At 38.1% G+C, this 18,974-nt stretch overlaps 2 protein-coding genes across 3 annotated transcripts in view; one reads left to right on the forward strand and one right to left on the reverse strand.

Moving 5' to 3' along the window:
* Positions 1-18,974, reverse strand: part of nt5dc1 (5'-nucleotidase domain containing 1) — a 423,262-nt gene that overhangs the window by 358,268 nt on the left and 46,020 nt on the right. The gene's annotated exons all lie outside the window — the stretch shown is intronic.
* On the forward strand, positions 7,460-18,766 carry LOC127574845 (collagen alpha-1(X) chain-like). Of its 2 annotated transcripts, XM_052024292.1 has the most exons (4): positions 7,460-7,513; positions 7,965-8,076; positions 10,306-10,362; positions 16,890-18,766. In XM_052024292.1, the coding sequence occupies exons 2-4, from the start codon at positions 7,980-7,982 to the stop codon at positions 18,710-18,712; spliced, it is 1,977 nt and encodes a 658-aa protein (XP_051880252.1). In that variant the 5' UTR covers positions 7,460-7,513; positions 7,965-7,979; the 3' UTR covers positions 18,713-18,766. The 2 variants fall into 2 exon arrangements, with proteins under 2 accessions (XP_051880252.1, XP_051880253.1); XM_052024293.1 differs by lacking the exon at positions 7,460-7,513 and having other exon boundaries at positions 7,828-8,076.

Here is an 18,974-nt window from a genome sequence, read left to right on the forward strand (position 1 = left end):
CTATCTCAACTTTCACTACAAGCTACGCTTTACAGCTAAGCAATTATTTTGTGATACATTTCTAATAACCCTTGCATGTTTATCTGATCAAAAACCATAGCCCTTACACTGACATTTGATTTCCACAATCAATGCTTCCGCAATTATGGCAGAATGATTGAAATAGAGAACATCTCCAAAGATGACCAAGTAAAAAGTTCGAATAAAAATGAGATAACAGGATGTCAACATAAGGAGGACACACAAGATTAGATTACCAGATGCGACTCACCATGGGTGGAATGGCTGTGTGAATAAAAATTAATTTACTTTTCATGAGAGCATATAAAGAAAATGGGAAAAACTGAAAAATCCATTGTATTAAATATTAACCTCCACCTGCCTTCCATTGATCATATATCCATTCAATAAATGGGAAATCCCAACACATTTCAAACAATGTTTACAGAGGAAAATCACATTATGCCATTACTGGATGGCTTTTGTTTTGTTAATTCTTACATTCAAAACTGTGGTTTTCTGACCATTAACTTTCTAGCAACTGAATCATCATCATAGAATAATGGGACAAAAATAAAAACTTGAATATTTAATCACTTCGAATGAGACAGGAAATGACATTTCAACTGGTCTTCCAAAGTTAACCCTCCCTTTTTTTTTTATCTTGCAGGTGCCTTTCTTGTCGAAAAATGGATAATATCAGGTGGTCTCTGGGCTGCCTCAATTGCATTATTCTGGAGAAATCAGGTTATTCCCTATGTTGTAACCATACCTTCTCCCTCTGTTATTTATGTTGCTGAACAATTCTCATTTAATCAGTATTGTATTTGCTTTCAGAGAGTTTAACAACTTACTAGAAATAATTCTGTGTGACGTAAAAACAGAAGATATAGATAATTCATACCTCTTTGACATTGTAGGAAAAATGTTGGAACATTTTGGGAGTGCAGTTAGAGACAACCTATTCCTTTTACAAACTCTCACATGCTTGCTGCGTACTTAGATTATTTCCTGCTGCTATTTCAGATTTTTTAAAAAATTTTGCTAGGATTATATGCTTTTTACTTCTGTACATGATACAAATTATTTTGCACTCTTTGCAAACATTCATAACAGTCCTTCATGACTGAACACAAGATTTAGTTCATTTATCATTCTCTGTGGCTTTTTTCTTTATTAAAATATGATCTTCTGTACTTGACATGATACTATTTTTTATTGATTCTATGATTCAGTCTGGTTTTTAAGATTGGTGTGTTCACTATTTCAAACGCCTGTACATGTCAACTATGTTATTGCGAGACTGGAGTCACATAGGGCTTCAAAGAACCAATTTACAATTTTGACACCGAATTTTTTGCTGCAGCCCATAAATTACCAGATTTATTTTGGTTTCACACTCGTCAGCATCAGATTTGAACATATTGAGCTGATGATATAATGAACACGCTGCAAGATATGAGTGGACTGACTTCTGTTATCAATGAAAGCAAGATCTAGTCTGTGTATGGCTGGAGCTCCCCAAAACTGCCTTGACTGATTTGATTCTCTTCAATTGATATTCTAGGTTCATGACGGAGGTTTAGCTGCTGCGCTGGTGACCATGAACTTAATTTGTGCTTTTGGTTTGACCTTCACATAAGAATGAAGATGGCTTGGGGATTAATTATTTACATGAAAGAGGTACACAAATTGTGTACTACTTGTTACTATGTGGTGAAAATCACAATTAAAAGGTTACCAAGTGGTTCATTCCGTTTCTATATTCTGTTCAATGGAAGACAGTCAATTTTGTAGTATCATAAATAATGATTTAATTATTCAAAATTATTCTCCAGGCACTGAATACAAGTAAATGCTAAATGCTTTGTTTAGTTTATTTTGAGGTAAATTCAAGTTTAGAAATTTGAGAGGAAAAGGAGTGGAAAGTTACACAGAATAATGGAATCAGACTACAAATAATTGTTAAAAATGCACTCAGAGAACAAAATATTTTTTTTTAAGTACAACAGATCGGAAAAAGTTGACCTCCTCAAACAATACCAAATCCCTCCATCTCCTTGGCCAAATTCAACCAAGATTCTAATGTTAGATGGCATAGTAAGAACAATCCAGACTTCAGTGCCCTAATCTGTTTTCAGATTTAAATGCCACCTCCAATCCAACATCTAAAACATCTTTTTGTATGCCTATAAGAAACACCCATTCCACACTAATTTTGCCCCTATAAAGCCTTTGGTTAAGTCATGAATTATTTCTCTACTAGTCTCAATTCCAGTCTTTAATGATTCATTCCCAAACCTCTGTTGCATCAGAACATTTTCAATTCTCATTTCCACCCTCATGATGGCCAGGTCCCAATTAGGATCCACCACTCTTCCTTTTCTGGTTTTCTGTGCTTTCTCTTCTCCCACCTGGATCCAATTAACAGTAGTAAATATCTAGCCCGTATATACTGTATCCAACACTGTGCAGTCCATTGCCTCACTTCTTCCTTCGCACAACACCTCCCATTTTCAAAAGCTTTCTCAAAATCCCTTTTTGGTGACACCTTAACATAGAACCCATAAGGTCTCCTTACTGCTAGATGTCTTCCAATCTATAAAGTCCTTTGAAACATCCATTATACATAACTCATTGCACATCTGATGAACAATGAATATGAAATACAAAGAGAGGTATAAATTTTACCATTAGTTTTCTAATTACATGTAAGCAGCTCAGGCCACTTTGAATCATGTAACGTAAAGGATAGTAAGAGAAACTGAATGGTTAGGGACTGAGTGGAAAGTGGACAGGAGAGCAGAATCTGGGTCTCATAGCTAAGATAATATAAGGGCAAGAGATCCAGGAAACAAATGATTGAGAAGTTATTGGTTCTTTTCTGGAGAGGAAGGGAGATGAGGAAATGTTTACAGGTTTGGGGATTATAGGATTGTTGTTAGCTGCTTAGACAGTCCTGATCTTATAATCAAGAATTCTATGATTCTTCTATGCAATAATTAAGATTTTAGAGATAGAATGTTAAACTGTTACTCCAACAATCTGTATAGGCTAACATACAATAATTGATGCAGTACAGTGAACAATAGTACATGAATTGGTGGTTAAATTACAGACCTATCATCCATTGGCCTGGTTTATGAGTCTGACCTACTATTCCCACAATGGCCATTGGAGAAATTAATTTCAATTTGTTAAATAAATCTGGAATAGAGAGCTAGAATGAGTAATAGTGACCATGAAGTTACCATATTGGTATAAAAAAAATCCAGTAGTTGACAACTGTCCACCATGAAAAGAGGTCTGCAATTCCTACCTGGTCTAACAAATACTGTATATGATCACAATCCCATAGCAACATGGTTGACTCTTAAATGCCTTCTAAAGTTGCTAAGCATGCCACTCCATTCAGAGGCAAATTGGATGAACAATAAATGATTACCTGAATTACTTGAATCAACAAAAAGAGGGGGATTATCCATTGGTATTGGTTTATTATTGTCACTTGTACCAAGGTACAGTAAAAAACTTGTTTTGCATACCATTCATACAGATCAATTCATTACACAGTGCATTGCAGTAGTACAGGGTAAAAACAATAACAGAACACAGAGTAAGGTGTCACAGCTACAGGGAAGTGCATTGCAGGTAGAGAATAAGGTGTAAGGTCTTACATGGCAGATTGTGAGGTCAAGAGTCCCTCTAAAAGTGGGAGCACTGGGGAGACAGAAGCATTCTGTAGGGGTAATTCTATGATCTCGCATCTACAGCACTGAGCCACAGATCAGACAATTGGAACCATAGGCCTGACTTCATTCGTGCTCTGTCCAAGTGAAGTTGCTCTAGTTTTCTGGTACCTCAACTGTGGCTAACAAAGATGCAAGAATCTCCATTAGGGCCCCAGCAATTCCCTTCCTTGCTTCCCATAGCATCCTGGTATAGAATTCATCACGTCCGGGGGAATTATCCACTATCCACTATGTGGATAAATAACTCAGTGTCTGACATTCAAAAACTATTGAAATTGATGACAACAGTCACAGGTGGCAAAACCCTGCCACAAGCTTTGCCAGTTGTCAAAGGATATCAGAGACAAAGTTTACTCTCCACGTCACCTTAGGCTCAACTTGCATGCAGACCACACTGTTGGGTTCCAGAGTGTACAGGGCCAGCATAATAACCTGGGCTAGATAGAAAGGGCCCAAGTGCTAGCATGAAAGGACAATAGGCATCAAATCTGGGCATATGTACCAGGCCAACACAATCTATCCAGATAGTTACAAGATAGCATTTGAGTTGGCCCAGCAAACTTAAACTGCTTGTAAAACTTTAACGCACATCTCATGTTCTTAAGTTACATTTTGCTGAAAGATTAATAGGAAAGCAGCAGCAAACCAGAATTGGAAATGTGAACCATATAAATCATTAGTGATGAGAAGCCAGAAAATTACCAATGAGCAACCACCAACAATTTATGAGAAAATCCAACCTAGTTCTAAACCAGTCCAAAATGATGAACTGGTAAACCCATCAATAAAAAAGACCAAGAGAATAAAAGTGAATGAATTGGTTTATAATGTCATTATTTTTCTTGATTACTGAGTTTTTATCACCAAAAATATTAAAATAATAAAGTCATAATTAAATATGATCAGGGAATTGCCTTCTAAACCTTCACGAGCTATCAAGTTCACTAGCCTCTCAACGTCCCTGGAGTGGACTTACTAAATTTTTCCCTGCTCTACAATCAGCAGTCCAAGCAAGACCAAAGTGCAACTTTTTCCAATATGTGCTAGTGCCAGTAGGATATGCTTGGTTGGCTGCTAAGATTATTTGAAGAAAACTTGGAGGTCTCATTTCAAAAACATTATCCAGAAAAGCTTATATTGAAAAATATATAAAGGTTATTTGTGTGCAAGCTTGTGGCTCATTTTGACTTTAGGTAATGGAATAGAAAACCAGGATACACATCTAACAGGCAGCTAATCTGGTACCACCCACTTTCCACTATCCCAAAATCAAAATGACCCTATTGAGGGAATATGTGAGTGGGTGACAGCCAGACAAAGCACCCCTTCAACATATTATACATGTACTTGCTGCAGATTTTATTTATATTTATGTCAAAGTTCTGATAAAATAAAATTTGAGTCTTTGCATGATAAAAATAATTTGAATATTTACTGGACAATGTTTGCAACTTTTCAACCAAACTCTCTTTACATTAAAGCTAATAAAAATGTATCAAGCTGAAACACAAAGATGGAGATAAAGACATATTCAGAGTAAAACACATCCTCATTGATGCATGTCAACAAACCAATTACAAATATTGAATCCAATGTGTGCAGAGATCGCTTGGAAAAATTCTAAAATAGTACAGCCAGATTTTGGACTCTCCTGCAGATTACTGAAACAAAGTTTCTAATCATTGCCACAATGCTCCTTGAGAGATCTTGCTGTGCACAAATTGGTTGTTGCATCTCCTTCATTGCAACACTGACTGCACTTCAAAAGATCACCTAAAAAGCATTCAGATCCTTCAGACCTTAAAAGCAGTGGACTGCAATTCACTTCCAAATGCATCAAGATGGCCCACAACCCAAAAACATTTCCACAGTGGGATAAGACTCTATGGAACTGAAAAAAAAATAGATGAAATAAATAAAATATTTCTAAAAAGTAAAAACTAATAGAAAAGAAATGGCAGTACATCTTTGCTCCTCCACAGGGGATTTTGTTTAGATTTCTATAGTATATGATAACTAAAAATTAGTGAACAATGAATGATTTACAAACACTTATTACTGTAACAAAATGAAGAAGTTATGAGTTGCTGCACAAGCTGCAAGTTGTTAACATCGCACTGTGGCAATAATTACTGTTCAAACAACCCCCATGGTCCTGGAAGACATTATTCATGTATACAATCATTCCTTCAAATATCTCAACACTTCACAATGACATTAAATTTTAAATGTTTTTTTAACATATGTGAAACTTCAGGTGCACCTTAATTTCATGTGATATATGAAAATCATTAAATCAATTCCTAAAAGATTTAACAAGTTAGTTAAAATGGAACATTTTACTTTCTTGTTTGCAATATGATTGGCTGCACAGGCTGTTTGATGTCAACATTGCTAATTGATGCCAAGGATTTCTTCAGAGCTGGTACCTAATAGCAACTGTTACCTGAAAAGGTGAAATCCATACCCATATGTCTGATAAATCTTTCTTTGCAGCTTTCTTCAAGGCGAGTGCTGTCCTTTCACTGCTGAATGCAAAGTCCAGGCCAAAATCTCTCAAGCAATATCTATCTGCATTATAATAGCAGCATAACTTGCCACAAACTATGTGCCAGAGTTAGAATTGAAAAGTAGTGAACAGAAATAAGAAAAGGCAACAGCAACTTTTCGTATGTACACTACAGGTTACATTCAACACAAACATTATAATCAACCCTCCCTTTGCCAGAAGAAAAAACCACTTACAGTGCAATTAAGCAATTTTAAAAACTTAGGAATTATAACAGAAAATGTCTTCCTGCATTGTAAAGGATCATTATGTAACACAAATAGCAGCATTACAAAAAAATAAAAGAGGAGAACTGAAAAACAAGGAAAACGGAAGACAGCACAACACAGTAATAACATCTCATTACTTAAGTACATCAATATAATCCAACAATATAGTCCATTCTGAATGAACTGGATATATATAATCTCTAAGCACATCCTGTCTTATATTGAAAGCCTTGCATAAACACACTTCCTGGTTAGATTTTAAAGGGACCATATTAGCATATCCTTCACACTTTTTTAAAAGTTTTCCAGATGTATGGTTGATTCTTCAATTTTCTGATTATCAATCATTTTTTAACTACGGTACCTTCTTGTTATAAACTTAACTTTATAGCAAACTTATTCTTGGACTGGCAGAAACTCTGGTTTAAAATACTTTTATACTCTTCCTCCTTGCTGGTACCTTTCCTGGCACCTTTGTCCAATTAGCGGAAGTAGAGCTACAATACAAAATTAATAACTGGTGGATTCATGTCATTCAAGAATGAATGATAACACTAGAATATCACTTATTTCTTTATGTGAAAAAGCTACACTAATCTTGCCCAACATCCAGGTTTATGTCAATAAAATGATTTTTTTTGTTTCCCAATATAGTTAAAAATGACCTGCCCCACATTTGGATGATAAACTGTCTGCACGAGATAGATACCAATCCTAAAGATGGCAAGGAAGCTCTAACCACAAGCAACCCACCAGGCTGACCTCACCTTCTGACGCAAGAAATACATGTAAACATAAAATTCATAATTAGCACTTGTGTTTTAAAAAGGAGGAGTTAAAGATTTCAGTTGTCCAAAACTAAAGTCTCCCATATATAAATACATGACATTCTGCTTTAAAGTCACATCTTCATCACTCACTGCAGAGATCAATCACCAGGGAAAACTGGACTGAAGTAAGGCTCTGGAATCAAAATAATGCTGGTATGTTTGAGCTTCATTTTGTGCTACTGTTTACTTGGGCAAAGGACAAGGAGGCCAAAGATCAATTTGTGTGTGTGTCTGTAGTGATTAACACACTAATCAGTCTGCTTTCTAGCACACTACACAAAATGCATCAGTACATGTTGCACCTAACCATACAGCTCAGCTGTAGGATGTAGAAGTGTATTGGTAAAATAACATTTTCAGCATTTACATATTATCTGAGTGAAAGTGAGGTGTTTCAGAAAACCTTAAAGCTATGTTCAAGGTTGTTACAAAATGTAGAGAAATAAATGTTAAGAAATAAATGTTTTCTTAAATTGGTTATATATTTTAATGTGAAAAATCTAATCCATCTTATTCAAACTCAATTCCTGCAATTCTACTGAATACATTTAAACACCCTGCATCTTGTTTTATTAATACTTGTAAAATAATTTATCAACTACAGATCTGATCTACAACCATGGTATCAAAACAAATCATTGCGCTTTTATTACTTCTCACCCTGACCTTGACCTATGGAAAAGGGTACAACACTCGCCGATGGAAAACCAACCAGGGTAAGCTTAAACTTCAGTTCAGACACATGCTACTTACACTAACCTGTAAACATCAAAACTGAATAAGCCAATCTTTATTACTTTGTCAACTAAACTCCTTAAACATTCAAACATACAGTATACAAAAAAATTTGTTCCACTACAACAGGTTCTCTACTCAATTCAAAAGTTCCTTTACACAGTACATCTTTTACACATATTCTCCTGCTAGTATCTTTAAATCACTATCACCATTTTCCTTTCTGTACACCTGCTTTATACATGGTTAAAGATGGAGACAAAATTTTCTTGAAATACTTAGCAGGTCAAGCAGCATATGTAGAGAGAGAAAATAAAGTAACGTGTTAAGTTAATGACCTTTTATCAGAACTAATATTAAATAATTCCATATACTGGAGTTCTAAAGAAAGGTCTTTAAACCTTAACTCTTGTTTTTTTTCTTTATACATGATGCTTGACCTTGTGACCATTTCCAGCATTGTTATTATTTTAGATTTTCAGCATCTGTGGTATTTCGCTTTTCTTTTACCATGGGCAGTATGCACATACATACTGTAGTACAAGCATACTTTATCCACCCAATTTTGTTGGAGATGTAGTGTTATATGTACTTCATTTATATTCGCATGTTATCCTGTAGATACATAATTACATACATTAGGCAACATCTTTCCACCATTTCACTATTCATACACACACACACTATTTACCTGAGAGGACCAAATGTAACATTCCAAGTTTGCTGACAACATGAAATCAAGTGGGAATGCAAGTATTGATGAGGATGCAAAAAAGTTCAAGTTGAGTGTGTGAGAAACAACTTGGCAGCCAAAATACAATGTGGAAAATGTAAAGTGATCCAAGATGGCAGAATAATAAACAGAAATATTGAATATTTTTAACTGGTGAGATTGGGAAATGCTGATGTTCAAGGAGAACTGAGAGCCTTAGACACAAGTCACTGAAAGCTAACCTGCAGGGGCATCAGGCAATTAGGAAGGCAAATGATTTGTTGCCCTTACTGCAGTAGGATCGGTGTAGAAGAGTAGAAGTGTCTTACTACAATTATGTAGGGCTTTGGTGAGATCACACCTGAAATACTGTCTGTAATTTTGATTTCCTTACCTTAAAAAAAAGATATGCTTTCTGGCAAACAGTACAACAAAGATTCACCAGACTAGTTCTTGGGATGGTAAGTCTGTCATAAGAGGTCAGATTAAGTAGACTGAGCCTCTATTTAGAGTTCAGGAGAGAGGTGATCTCATTCAAATATATAAAATACTTTGAGGTAGGGTAGATACTGGGAGGATATTTACCTTGACTAGGATTAGAACTAGCGGTCACAATCCTAAGAGTTATGGAGGCTCAGTCATTGAAAGTATTCAAAACTGAGGTGGATATATTCCTGGATATTAGCAGAACCAAGGACAATGGCGACAGGGCAGAAAAATAGAATTGAAGTAGAAGATCAGCCACAGTCTTATTGAATGGCAGTGAGACTCATAGGGCCAAGTGGTCTACTTCTATTCCCATTTCTTATGTTCTTACGTCTATACAGGCACTCAACATTGTTTGGCATTAGACAGCCATGCTTCTAAGCCATTGCTAAATAGCAATGTTCATGGGTTGAGAAGTCCTTTGCCCACTTAAATTCTCCGTTCATGGTAACCTTCATAAACCAAATGTGTGTGCAATTGCATGAGACAAAGTCCACAAGTGCAAGGAGTCAGGAAGCACTTAGAACAATTGGACAGGTCCACCCAAATAGTTAAAGTTACACATAGCATTAATTGCCAAAGAAGCCAGCATTATGCTTGCATTCTAGTTGCACAGCAGTATTCGTACCACTGAATTCTGCTACATCGTACTGCCCTTTTATGTTTTGTTGTTCATATTTTCAATGCCTGTCACCCTCCTCCTCCTACCCTCTCACTCCGCCCACCCCCCCCCCCCCCCACCTAAGAAATGCGAGGGCAAGTAAGCCTTGCTTTATCGTAAACCTATGACACTTGAACTGGCTACTAAGAAGGTCCACACAAATAACATATGGTCTTTTTTTCCTCCAGCAAACTAGATGAAAACTAGAATAGGTGATTTGGGTTTGTTATGTTATATTCTGTTTAGAAATTTATGCAGATGCTGCATAAGATTTTTGCTTTTTAAAAAAATTCAAACATAGCTTTAACAAATTATTGATTAATTGAATATTTTGCTTACTTTCTAAAACAGGGAGTAATTCAGATGAAAATGACTCGGATGGAAATGACTCAGACAGCAAAGAAGGTGGTAAGTTTGGCTGGTATTGTTTGAATCTTCAGACAAATAATGTATAATCTTTAAATGTATAAAACAGCTACCCATTATTAACCACAGAGTGAATTTTGCAACTGCAACAAAAACAAAACTATCAATGTTAAGCTATGAAACTATCATCAAGTTAAGGATTTCTGAGTATGTATTTGTATAGTTTAATATAGAATCCCCAAAACTGCTTCAGATGTTTAATGTTCTTCTAGTCTGGATTGTTTTGGACCTTTTTCCAATAAACTAATCAACAATGTTGTTGAAAACTATTGTTAACTGCATTTGCAAGCCACTCACACTGTACAATACCCATAAAATATTATGCTGTGTACATGGGGTGCTAGTTTAATGTGAAATAAACCTTTAATACAGCTTAGCCAATTCTTCATCCCCAAAACTAATTTTATGCATGTAGAACATAATTCCCTATCTTCCATCTTCCTTGGTTGAAAAGGCAGTTTGACGATGCCATCCTTGCTGAACGCATGGAGCAATTTTGAATAGACACCCAAATTGAACATTTCAACTTAAAAAAAAATGACATGACAATAACTGGCACTAAAGTTTTCTTTACACAGTAAAAAGCAAAGAAAAATTCTGACACAATGTGCCACATATAAGCTAAACACACCAATTTCAGATCAATGTTGAACAGGTAGGAAAACAGATAAGAGTGTGAGCAAAATAAAGCAGCAAAAGTACCATTACTTCATTGTTGGATACAAGTGTGATGCCATAGAGTTATAAAGTAACAGAGCATGGAAACAGGCCCATCAGCCCAAGTTCTCCATGCCAACCAAATGCCCATCTAAGTTAGTCCCATATGCCTGAATTTGGCCCATATTCCTCTAAATGCTTCCTATCCATGTACCTGTCCAAATGTCTTTCAAATGTAGTTATTGTACCTGCCTCAGCCACTTTCTCTGGCATTTCATTCCAAATATGCACCACCTTCCATGTGAAGAAGTTGGCCCTCAGGTCCCTTTTAAATCTTTCCCCTCTCACCTTAAGACTATGCCCTCTAGTATTTGATTCCCTCTCCCTGGGAAAAAGACTGTGTGCATTTACCTTATCTATGTCCCTCATGATTTTATACACCTCTATAAGGTCATCCCTCAGTCTCCTATGCTCCAAGGAATAAAGTCCTAGCCCGCCCAACTGCTCCCTATAACTTAGGCCCTTGAGTCCTGGCAACAGTCTTATAGAACCATAGAACCATACAGCACAAAACAGGCCCTTCGGCCCACCATGTTGTGCCGTCCATCAAACCACCCTCACACTACCTAACCCCTTCCTCCCGCATATCCCCCCATCCCACACTCCTCCATATGCCTATCCAACAAGCTCTTGAACCTGTTCAATGTATCTGCCTCCACCACCACCCCAGGCAGTGCATTCCATGCACCAACCACTCTCTGGGTGAAAAACCTCCCCCTGACATCTCCCCTGAACCTCCCACCCATAACCTTAAAGCCATGACCTCTCGTCTTGAGCATTGGTGCCCTGGGAAGGAGGCGCTGACTGTCTACTCTATCTATTCCTCTCAGTATTTTATATACCTCTATCATGTCTCCTCTCATCCTCCTCCTTTCCAGTGAATAAAGCCCTAGCACCTTAAGCCTCTCCTCGTATTCAATACTCTCCAATCCAGGCAGCATCCTGGTAAATCTCCTCTGCACCCTCTCCAACGCCTCCACATCCTTCCTATAATGAGGCGACCAGAACTGAACACAGTACTCTAAGTGTGGTCTAACTAGAGTTTTGTAAAGCTGCATCATCACCTCGCGGCTCTTAAACTCAATCCCGCGATTTATGAAAGCCAACATCCCATTGGCCTTCTTAACTGCTCTTTCCACCTGTGAGGCAACTTTCAATGAACTGTGAGTATGAACCCCCAGATCCCTCTGCTCCTCCACACTGCCAAGTACCTTGCCCTTCACCCAGTTTGTCCTTCCAAAGTGTACCGCCTAACACTTCTCAGGATTGAACTCCATCTGCCACTTGTCAGCCCAGCTCTGCATCCTATCAATATCCCTCTGTAAGCTCCGACAGCCCTCCACACTATCCACAACACCGCCTATCTTAGTGTCGTCTGCAAACTTACTAACCCAGCCCTCCACCCCCTCATCTAAGTCATCTATAAATATCACAAAAAGTAGAGGTCCCAGAACCGATCCCTGCGGGACACCACTAGTCACTGCCTTCCAATCCGAGGGCACTCCTTCCACCACAACCCTCTGCTTTCTACATGCAAGCCACAGGCAAGCTTCCTTGGATCCCTTGGCCTCTGACCTTCTGAAGAAGCCTACCATGAGGAACCTTATCAAATGCCTTACTAAAATCCATGTAAACCACATCCACCGCACTGTCCTCATCAATCTTCTTTGCACTCTTTTCAGCTTATTGTCATCATTCCTGTAACAGAATAACCAAAACTGTAAACAATATTCCATGTGCGGCCTTCCCAGCATCTTGTACAATGCCAGTGTCCCTACAAACTGTACTAATGATAATTGCAACCATAAAATATTATATGTTATATGATTACTCAATGATTTCTTAAATCTTCCAACTAGTAAACAGGGCTCTTACTCTGACGTATTCACAGGTAGATTTGGTTACTTATCAGGTTAAGCTGTTCCCACAAGTGATCAGCACAGAGGATAAACACAAATCATGTCAGTGGACAGTAATACTGATCTTTACTTATCGTGGGTTATTGTTGCTCTTTTATCAATTCCATATGGGCATAACTGAAACACAAAGCAATTTAAATCACAGTACAAATTAATTGTCTCTTTATTTATATGATAAAATTCATTTTAAATTAAATACAGTAAAAATTAACCTGCTCAGAAGGAAATATAAATCATACTTCTTTCCTCCCATAATTCAAAGCTGCAAACTACAATATTTCTTAAATACCCCTCCATCGTGAAGAAAAATATGGCCTTCATATTCTCTAGTTATGTGAATCTACATTAGTTGTGGGAAATTAGGAGTAGAATGACAAACCATGACTTCAATGATACCTTTGTGTTTCCATGAAATCATCTTCAATTTTGGATAGAATTACAAATAAACACTAAATCATTTCCAATGGATATTTCAGGAAATATATTCATCTCTGTAAAATATTAAATACTATTCTCCAATCTCACTCCATATGGGGAGTTAACAGCAATCTTGCCTTCTTATCCTTTGGACTGGAGAGAGAAAGGATTATTGAACTTCAGCTGAGACAGCAAGCACTCATGGAGGCAAGAATAGACCAAAGGGAAAAGAATGAAAAATTGGGATGGAAGGCTATATAAGCAAAATAAAGTTAGTGTCCCATTATAGTGCAAGGGAAAAGAATCACAAGATCAGAACATGATGGTGAACAGAAACAACTGCACTACATTAAGGACAGAAAATGGCAAAAATTTAAAATTAAACTTATAAGTAACTGAAATGATGTGCATTTGATTATTTAAAGCAGCTTTATACAGAATGGAAGGTAATATCACCAAATGAAATAAGAAAACTGAACAATCTTACATAATATAAATTAAGAGAGAAAAATTGGAGAAAATTAATTAGACATATATTGTAATGTTTTTCAAAATCAAAGAATTGAGACTCCATGAGGAAAATTAATTTGTAAGTGATCTTTCAGCAGGAAATAAAATTAATTCGGTACACCACTTGCAAAATTGAATAAAATGCAAGCCTTTACTAATCTTGACTTTTAACAATATCGCTTAGTACTTTTCATAATCTGCTTGATGACCAGAGTTTACAATTGCATTCAGACCTGGAGTTTTCTTTTAATCCACAAACTGCCAGTCTATTATAACAGCTATGGTTTCAGTGATAACACTGAAAAACCTTAATACACCATATCCTACAGACAAAATACTTGTAAAGCGAGTTCTGTCATTGTGAAAACCTTAAACAGAGCCTATCATTGTGTTCAGAGTTAGATTGCTGCGACTTACTTAACATTCTAACTTATGATTGCTATAATGTTAAGCAGAAAATTACTGATCCTCTCCCAGTCAAAACTATCCCATGGATATGGATCATCTCCAGATTGATTTATTTCATTCATTTTGACTGGCAAAACATTCTTTAATATGCTTGATGGTGGCAAACATCCAATATAAACAATTTAAAATAAAATTCCCATGAGGCACATGGGTGAGGAAGAAAAAGGAGAACCTAGAATAAATTACTGGGCATTCCCAACGAAAAGGTAAGAATTCATGGAGATGTTCTTGTTAGAAGAATTTGCTCAGTTAGAATGGAGCCAAGGGAAGAAAGTCTCGCCAGCTGAACAAGCTTTGCTGGAGGATGCTATGGGTAAGAGCGTGAAAAGTTGCGGACAGGTTCAGGGGAATGAGGAGAACTCTCCTCTAATGATTCTGGCTACTTTAGAGCAATGGAAAGAGCAGAGAGTATATTGGAGATACTTAAGCATGGAGCTAAGCTAAAGATGAGCATGGAATGGGGAAATGACAAAACCTTCAAGAACTTTAAAGAGGATATGTAGGCTGGAGACAGAGCAGTAGCATTCAGTTGTCAAATGTGTTTATTTATAAGGGAGTGATGGTGGTTTGAACTTAAGGAATAAATAGTTCCTGAGAGGAAGGTACTATTTACAACGGAAGAAAGTTAGCCAACAAAATGAGGACGGGCAATAAATTCTGGCCTCACTAGCAAATCCACATACCCTAACATGATTAAGAAATAATGTTCTTAATTTAATGACAACCAGTACATCATCAAAGTAAGGATATATTAGATAATGACCAAAAGCTTGAACAAACCAGAGATATTAAGCTGGAAGGGGGAGAGAGGTCAAGGGGAGATTTTAGGATAGGAATTCTGATGCCCAGGACAAAGGCAGCTAAAGGAACAATAACCAATAATAGAATGATTATCATTGGTATTTTCCAAGAAGTAAGAAAAGCACAGTATGTTGGATTAACAAACAATCTGCTGGAAGAAGTCAATGGTTGAACAGTATCTGTGGGAGGAAAGGAACTGTTGATATTTCAGGTTGAAACCCTGCATCAGGATGTTGGAATGTTGGACTTTAAATATGGGGAGAGATTGGATAGGCTGGGTTTATATTCCCTGAAGCAAAGGAGGTTGAGGGGTGACCTGAAAGTAGTATACATGTTTAAGAGGGGCATAAATAGGATAGACAGTCAAAATCATTTTCCCATGGTAAGGGTATCAAAAACAAGAGGTTTAACTTGGCAGGAAGCAGTTGTAAAGGGGGTCTGAGGGGTAAGTTTTTTTTACACAGGAAGTTGATGATATCTGGAATGTGCTGCCAGAGAAGGTGGTGGAATCTGATACAATTACCATGTTTAAGAGGCATTTAGACCAATACTTAAATAGGCAAAGAATAGAAGGATGTGGTCCTAATGCAGGCAAATGAGCTTAGTGTAGATGAGCAAAAATATTGGTATTGACTTGGTGGGCCAAAGGGCCAGTTTCTGTTCTGTGTGAATCTGTAACACAGTAATCACAAAGGCTTCTAGGGCTATGGAACTTGCAGAGGTATTGAGGGGCAAGACCACGGAAGAAATTGAAACAAAGATTAGAATTTTAAAATTTAAGCATTGCTGGGTCTGGAGTCAACAAGCATAGGGATAACAAATAATCGGAACTTTTGAGAGTTAGGAAAGGAGCAGCAAAGTTTTAGATGAAGCCAACTTTACAGAAGATGGGAGGCTTAATTGAACTATGGAACAGTCAATTTAATGGTAAAGCCTGTATAAGCCAACTTAAAATGAACTGCTTCCTTCAAACAATTGTTCTTCAATATAGGGGTTAAAAGTATCAGCAACCTCAAAAATACCCATAACTTGGAATAAAATCCAATATATTCACCTTTAAAATACACATCTTTTCTATCTTTATAAGGTAATTTCACCTTCAACTGACACAACTTTAATATTCTGTAAGATCTGGAACTTTACTAACAAGTTTCAGATATTATTTTTGGTGGGATATTGAACTGCAAAACTTCAAGAAAATCAAAACTATCCTTGACATTACAGAACTAAAACAATTTACAAAAAGTTCAGTTGATCAATGCATAGTCCATGTTTCTAATATTAAAAAGTTGAGTCCTAGCAAAAATTAAACTTTGCAATTGCATATGCAGACTTGCAACTAAATTATGTCCTTATATCTTAACTATGCATGAGCAATGTTCTGCTTGTTCCACACTGGACAGCAATGTATATAGGCTGAGAATAACAAACACCACACTGAAAGACATGATCATCAGCTCATTGCTGATTTGAGTATGTAGTTATGACACACTTGCAAGGTGGAACATGAAAAGCTTCATTACAGGCCTGAGTTGACTTAAGAACCCAGAGTGCTGATATTTTATGGTAAAACAATACACTCTAACTGCAACCTTGATCAGGAGATAAAAAAAGTAACAAATTAAATTTTATTTTATAAACAAAATCTAAAGTATACTTCTTTTCTTTCTGCAAAAGGAATAAAACGTGGGCCACGAGGGCCACGTGGGCCGCAGGGTCCCCCAGGTCCACCAGGACCAGCTGGAAGGCCAGGGGTCGGATTGCCAGGAGCCCCTGGTAAACCTGGACCACGAGGACCAGAGGGACAATCAACTTCAGGAAAACCAGGCAGTCCAGGAGCCCCAGGAAAACCAGGTGCAAGTGGATCCCCTGGAGAGAAAGGTGATAGGGGGTCTCCTGGAAAACAAGGAGAAAAAGGCAGTCCAGGGCCAAGAGGGCCTTCTGGGGCTCCTGGATTGTCAACTCCAGGTAAGCCAGGTCCCCAAGGAGCACCAGGTCGTCCGGGCGCACCAGGATCACCTGGAGAGAAAGGAAAGCCAGGGAGTCCAGGTCATCCAGGGCCAAAAGGAGAAAAGGGATCAGGAGCCCCAGGACACCCAGGAGATAAAGGTGCCACAGGAGCAAGAGGACCTCCAGGTCCACCAGGATCAAATGGAATTGGAAGTCCTGGGCCTTCTGGTCCTCCCGGTAAAACAGGTGCAAAGGGTGAAAAAGGTGCCCCAGGTTCACGGGGGATGCCAGGGGCACAAGGCCAAAAAGGACCACCAGGACCACCTGGACCACCAGGATATGGAAAGCCTGGAGCAAATGGAAAACCAGGGTCAACAGGAGCTCCTGGGCCTAAGGGCTCACGGGGTCAACAAGGTTTGCCAGGAGCACCTGGAATGCCAGGCAATGGAAAACCCGGAAGTCAAGGTCCAAAAGGAGAGCGTGGTCCTGCAGGTGCAAATGGTTACCCTGGAGAACCAGGGAAAAAAGGAGAAAGAGGACAACCTGGAGATCAAGGACCTGAGGGGCGAACTGGTTCACCAGGACAGCAAGGTCCAAGAGGGTTACCAGGACCTACTGGAGCACCAGGTCCAAGAGGTCAGCCAGGACCATCTGGTCCACAAGGGTATCAAGGACCAAAAGGCCAGCCAGGACCAACTGGTCCACCAGGAACACCAGGATCTCCAGGACAACCAGGCAGCCCAGGCTCACAGGGACAACAAGGCCCACCTGGTCGAAAAGGTGACACAGGTATGGCTGGATCGCCTGGTAAATCAGGTAGTCCAGGTCCTCCAGGACCTGCTGGGCCACCTGGATATGCAGGTAAAGATGGAATGAGAGGGCCCCCTGGAACATCTGGTCCACGGGGTCCACCTGGATCTCAAGGGCCTCCTGGATACCCTGGAGAAAAGGGAGATCCAGGTCCTCCCGGGCCTCCTGGAAATCCAGGTGAATATTATGGAAAAATATCAGCTGGCCTACCTGGTTTGCCTGGACAACAAGGCCCACCAGGCCCTCCAGGACGTCCTGGTCTACCAGGCCCTCCGGGAAGAATGATTGCACAGTCAGGAAAATATGATGATGATGATGACTCCAGCATGTCAGAGGAAGTTAGTTCTATTCCAGCATTTACAGCTGTGCTGTCTCATTCGTATTCATCAACGAACAAACCAGTGAAATTTGATAAAGTATTAATTAATTCAAATGATAATTATGATTCATCAACTGGAATCTTTACATGTGATGTACCTGGAATCTATCAATTTTCTTATCATATACAAGTCAAAGGAGCAAATGTTTGGGTTGGATTATACAAAAATGGTGAAGCTGTAATGTACACATATGATGACTATAAAAAAGGTTATATTGATCAGGCTTCAGGAAGCGCTATACTACGTCTACATAAAGATGATCAAGTTTATATTCAATTACCTTCAAAAGATTCCAATGGGTTATATTCATCAGATGATAAAACTTCCTCCTTTTCAGGGTTTCTAATTGTTCAATCATGATATACATTAACTGAAATGGATGATGTAAATGAATATATTGTGACTGTATTTTGATCAGAACAGCATCCTGATTAGAGATAAAATTCAGATGAATAACAGCATGAAAGATCATATTAACAATATGCTCTTACATGGAGTAGAAATTTGTTCTGCTGTCATTTTTTCTGTTAATAAAATGTTTCTTAAAACAATAATACCATGATGAAATTTTCAGTTGCTTTAACAAATACGGAACACAACTTATTTTCTGCACACAGCTATT

This window comes from Pristis pectinata, chromosome 10 (assembly GCF_009764475.1).
Source record: "Pristis pectinata isolate sPriPec2 chromosome 10, sPriPec2.1.pri, whole genome shotgun sequence".
NCBI classification, from domain to species: domain Eukaryota; kingdom Metazoa; phylum Chordata; class Chondrichthyes; order Rhinopristiformes; family Pristidae; genus Pristis; species Pristis pectinata.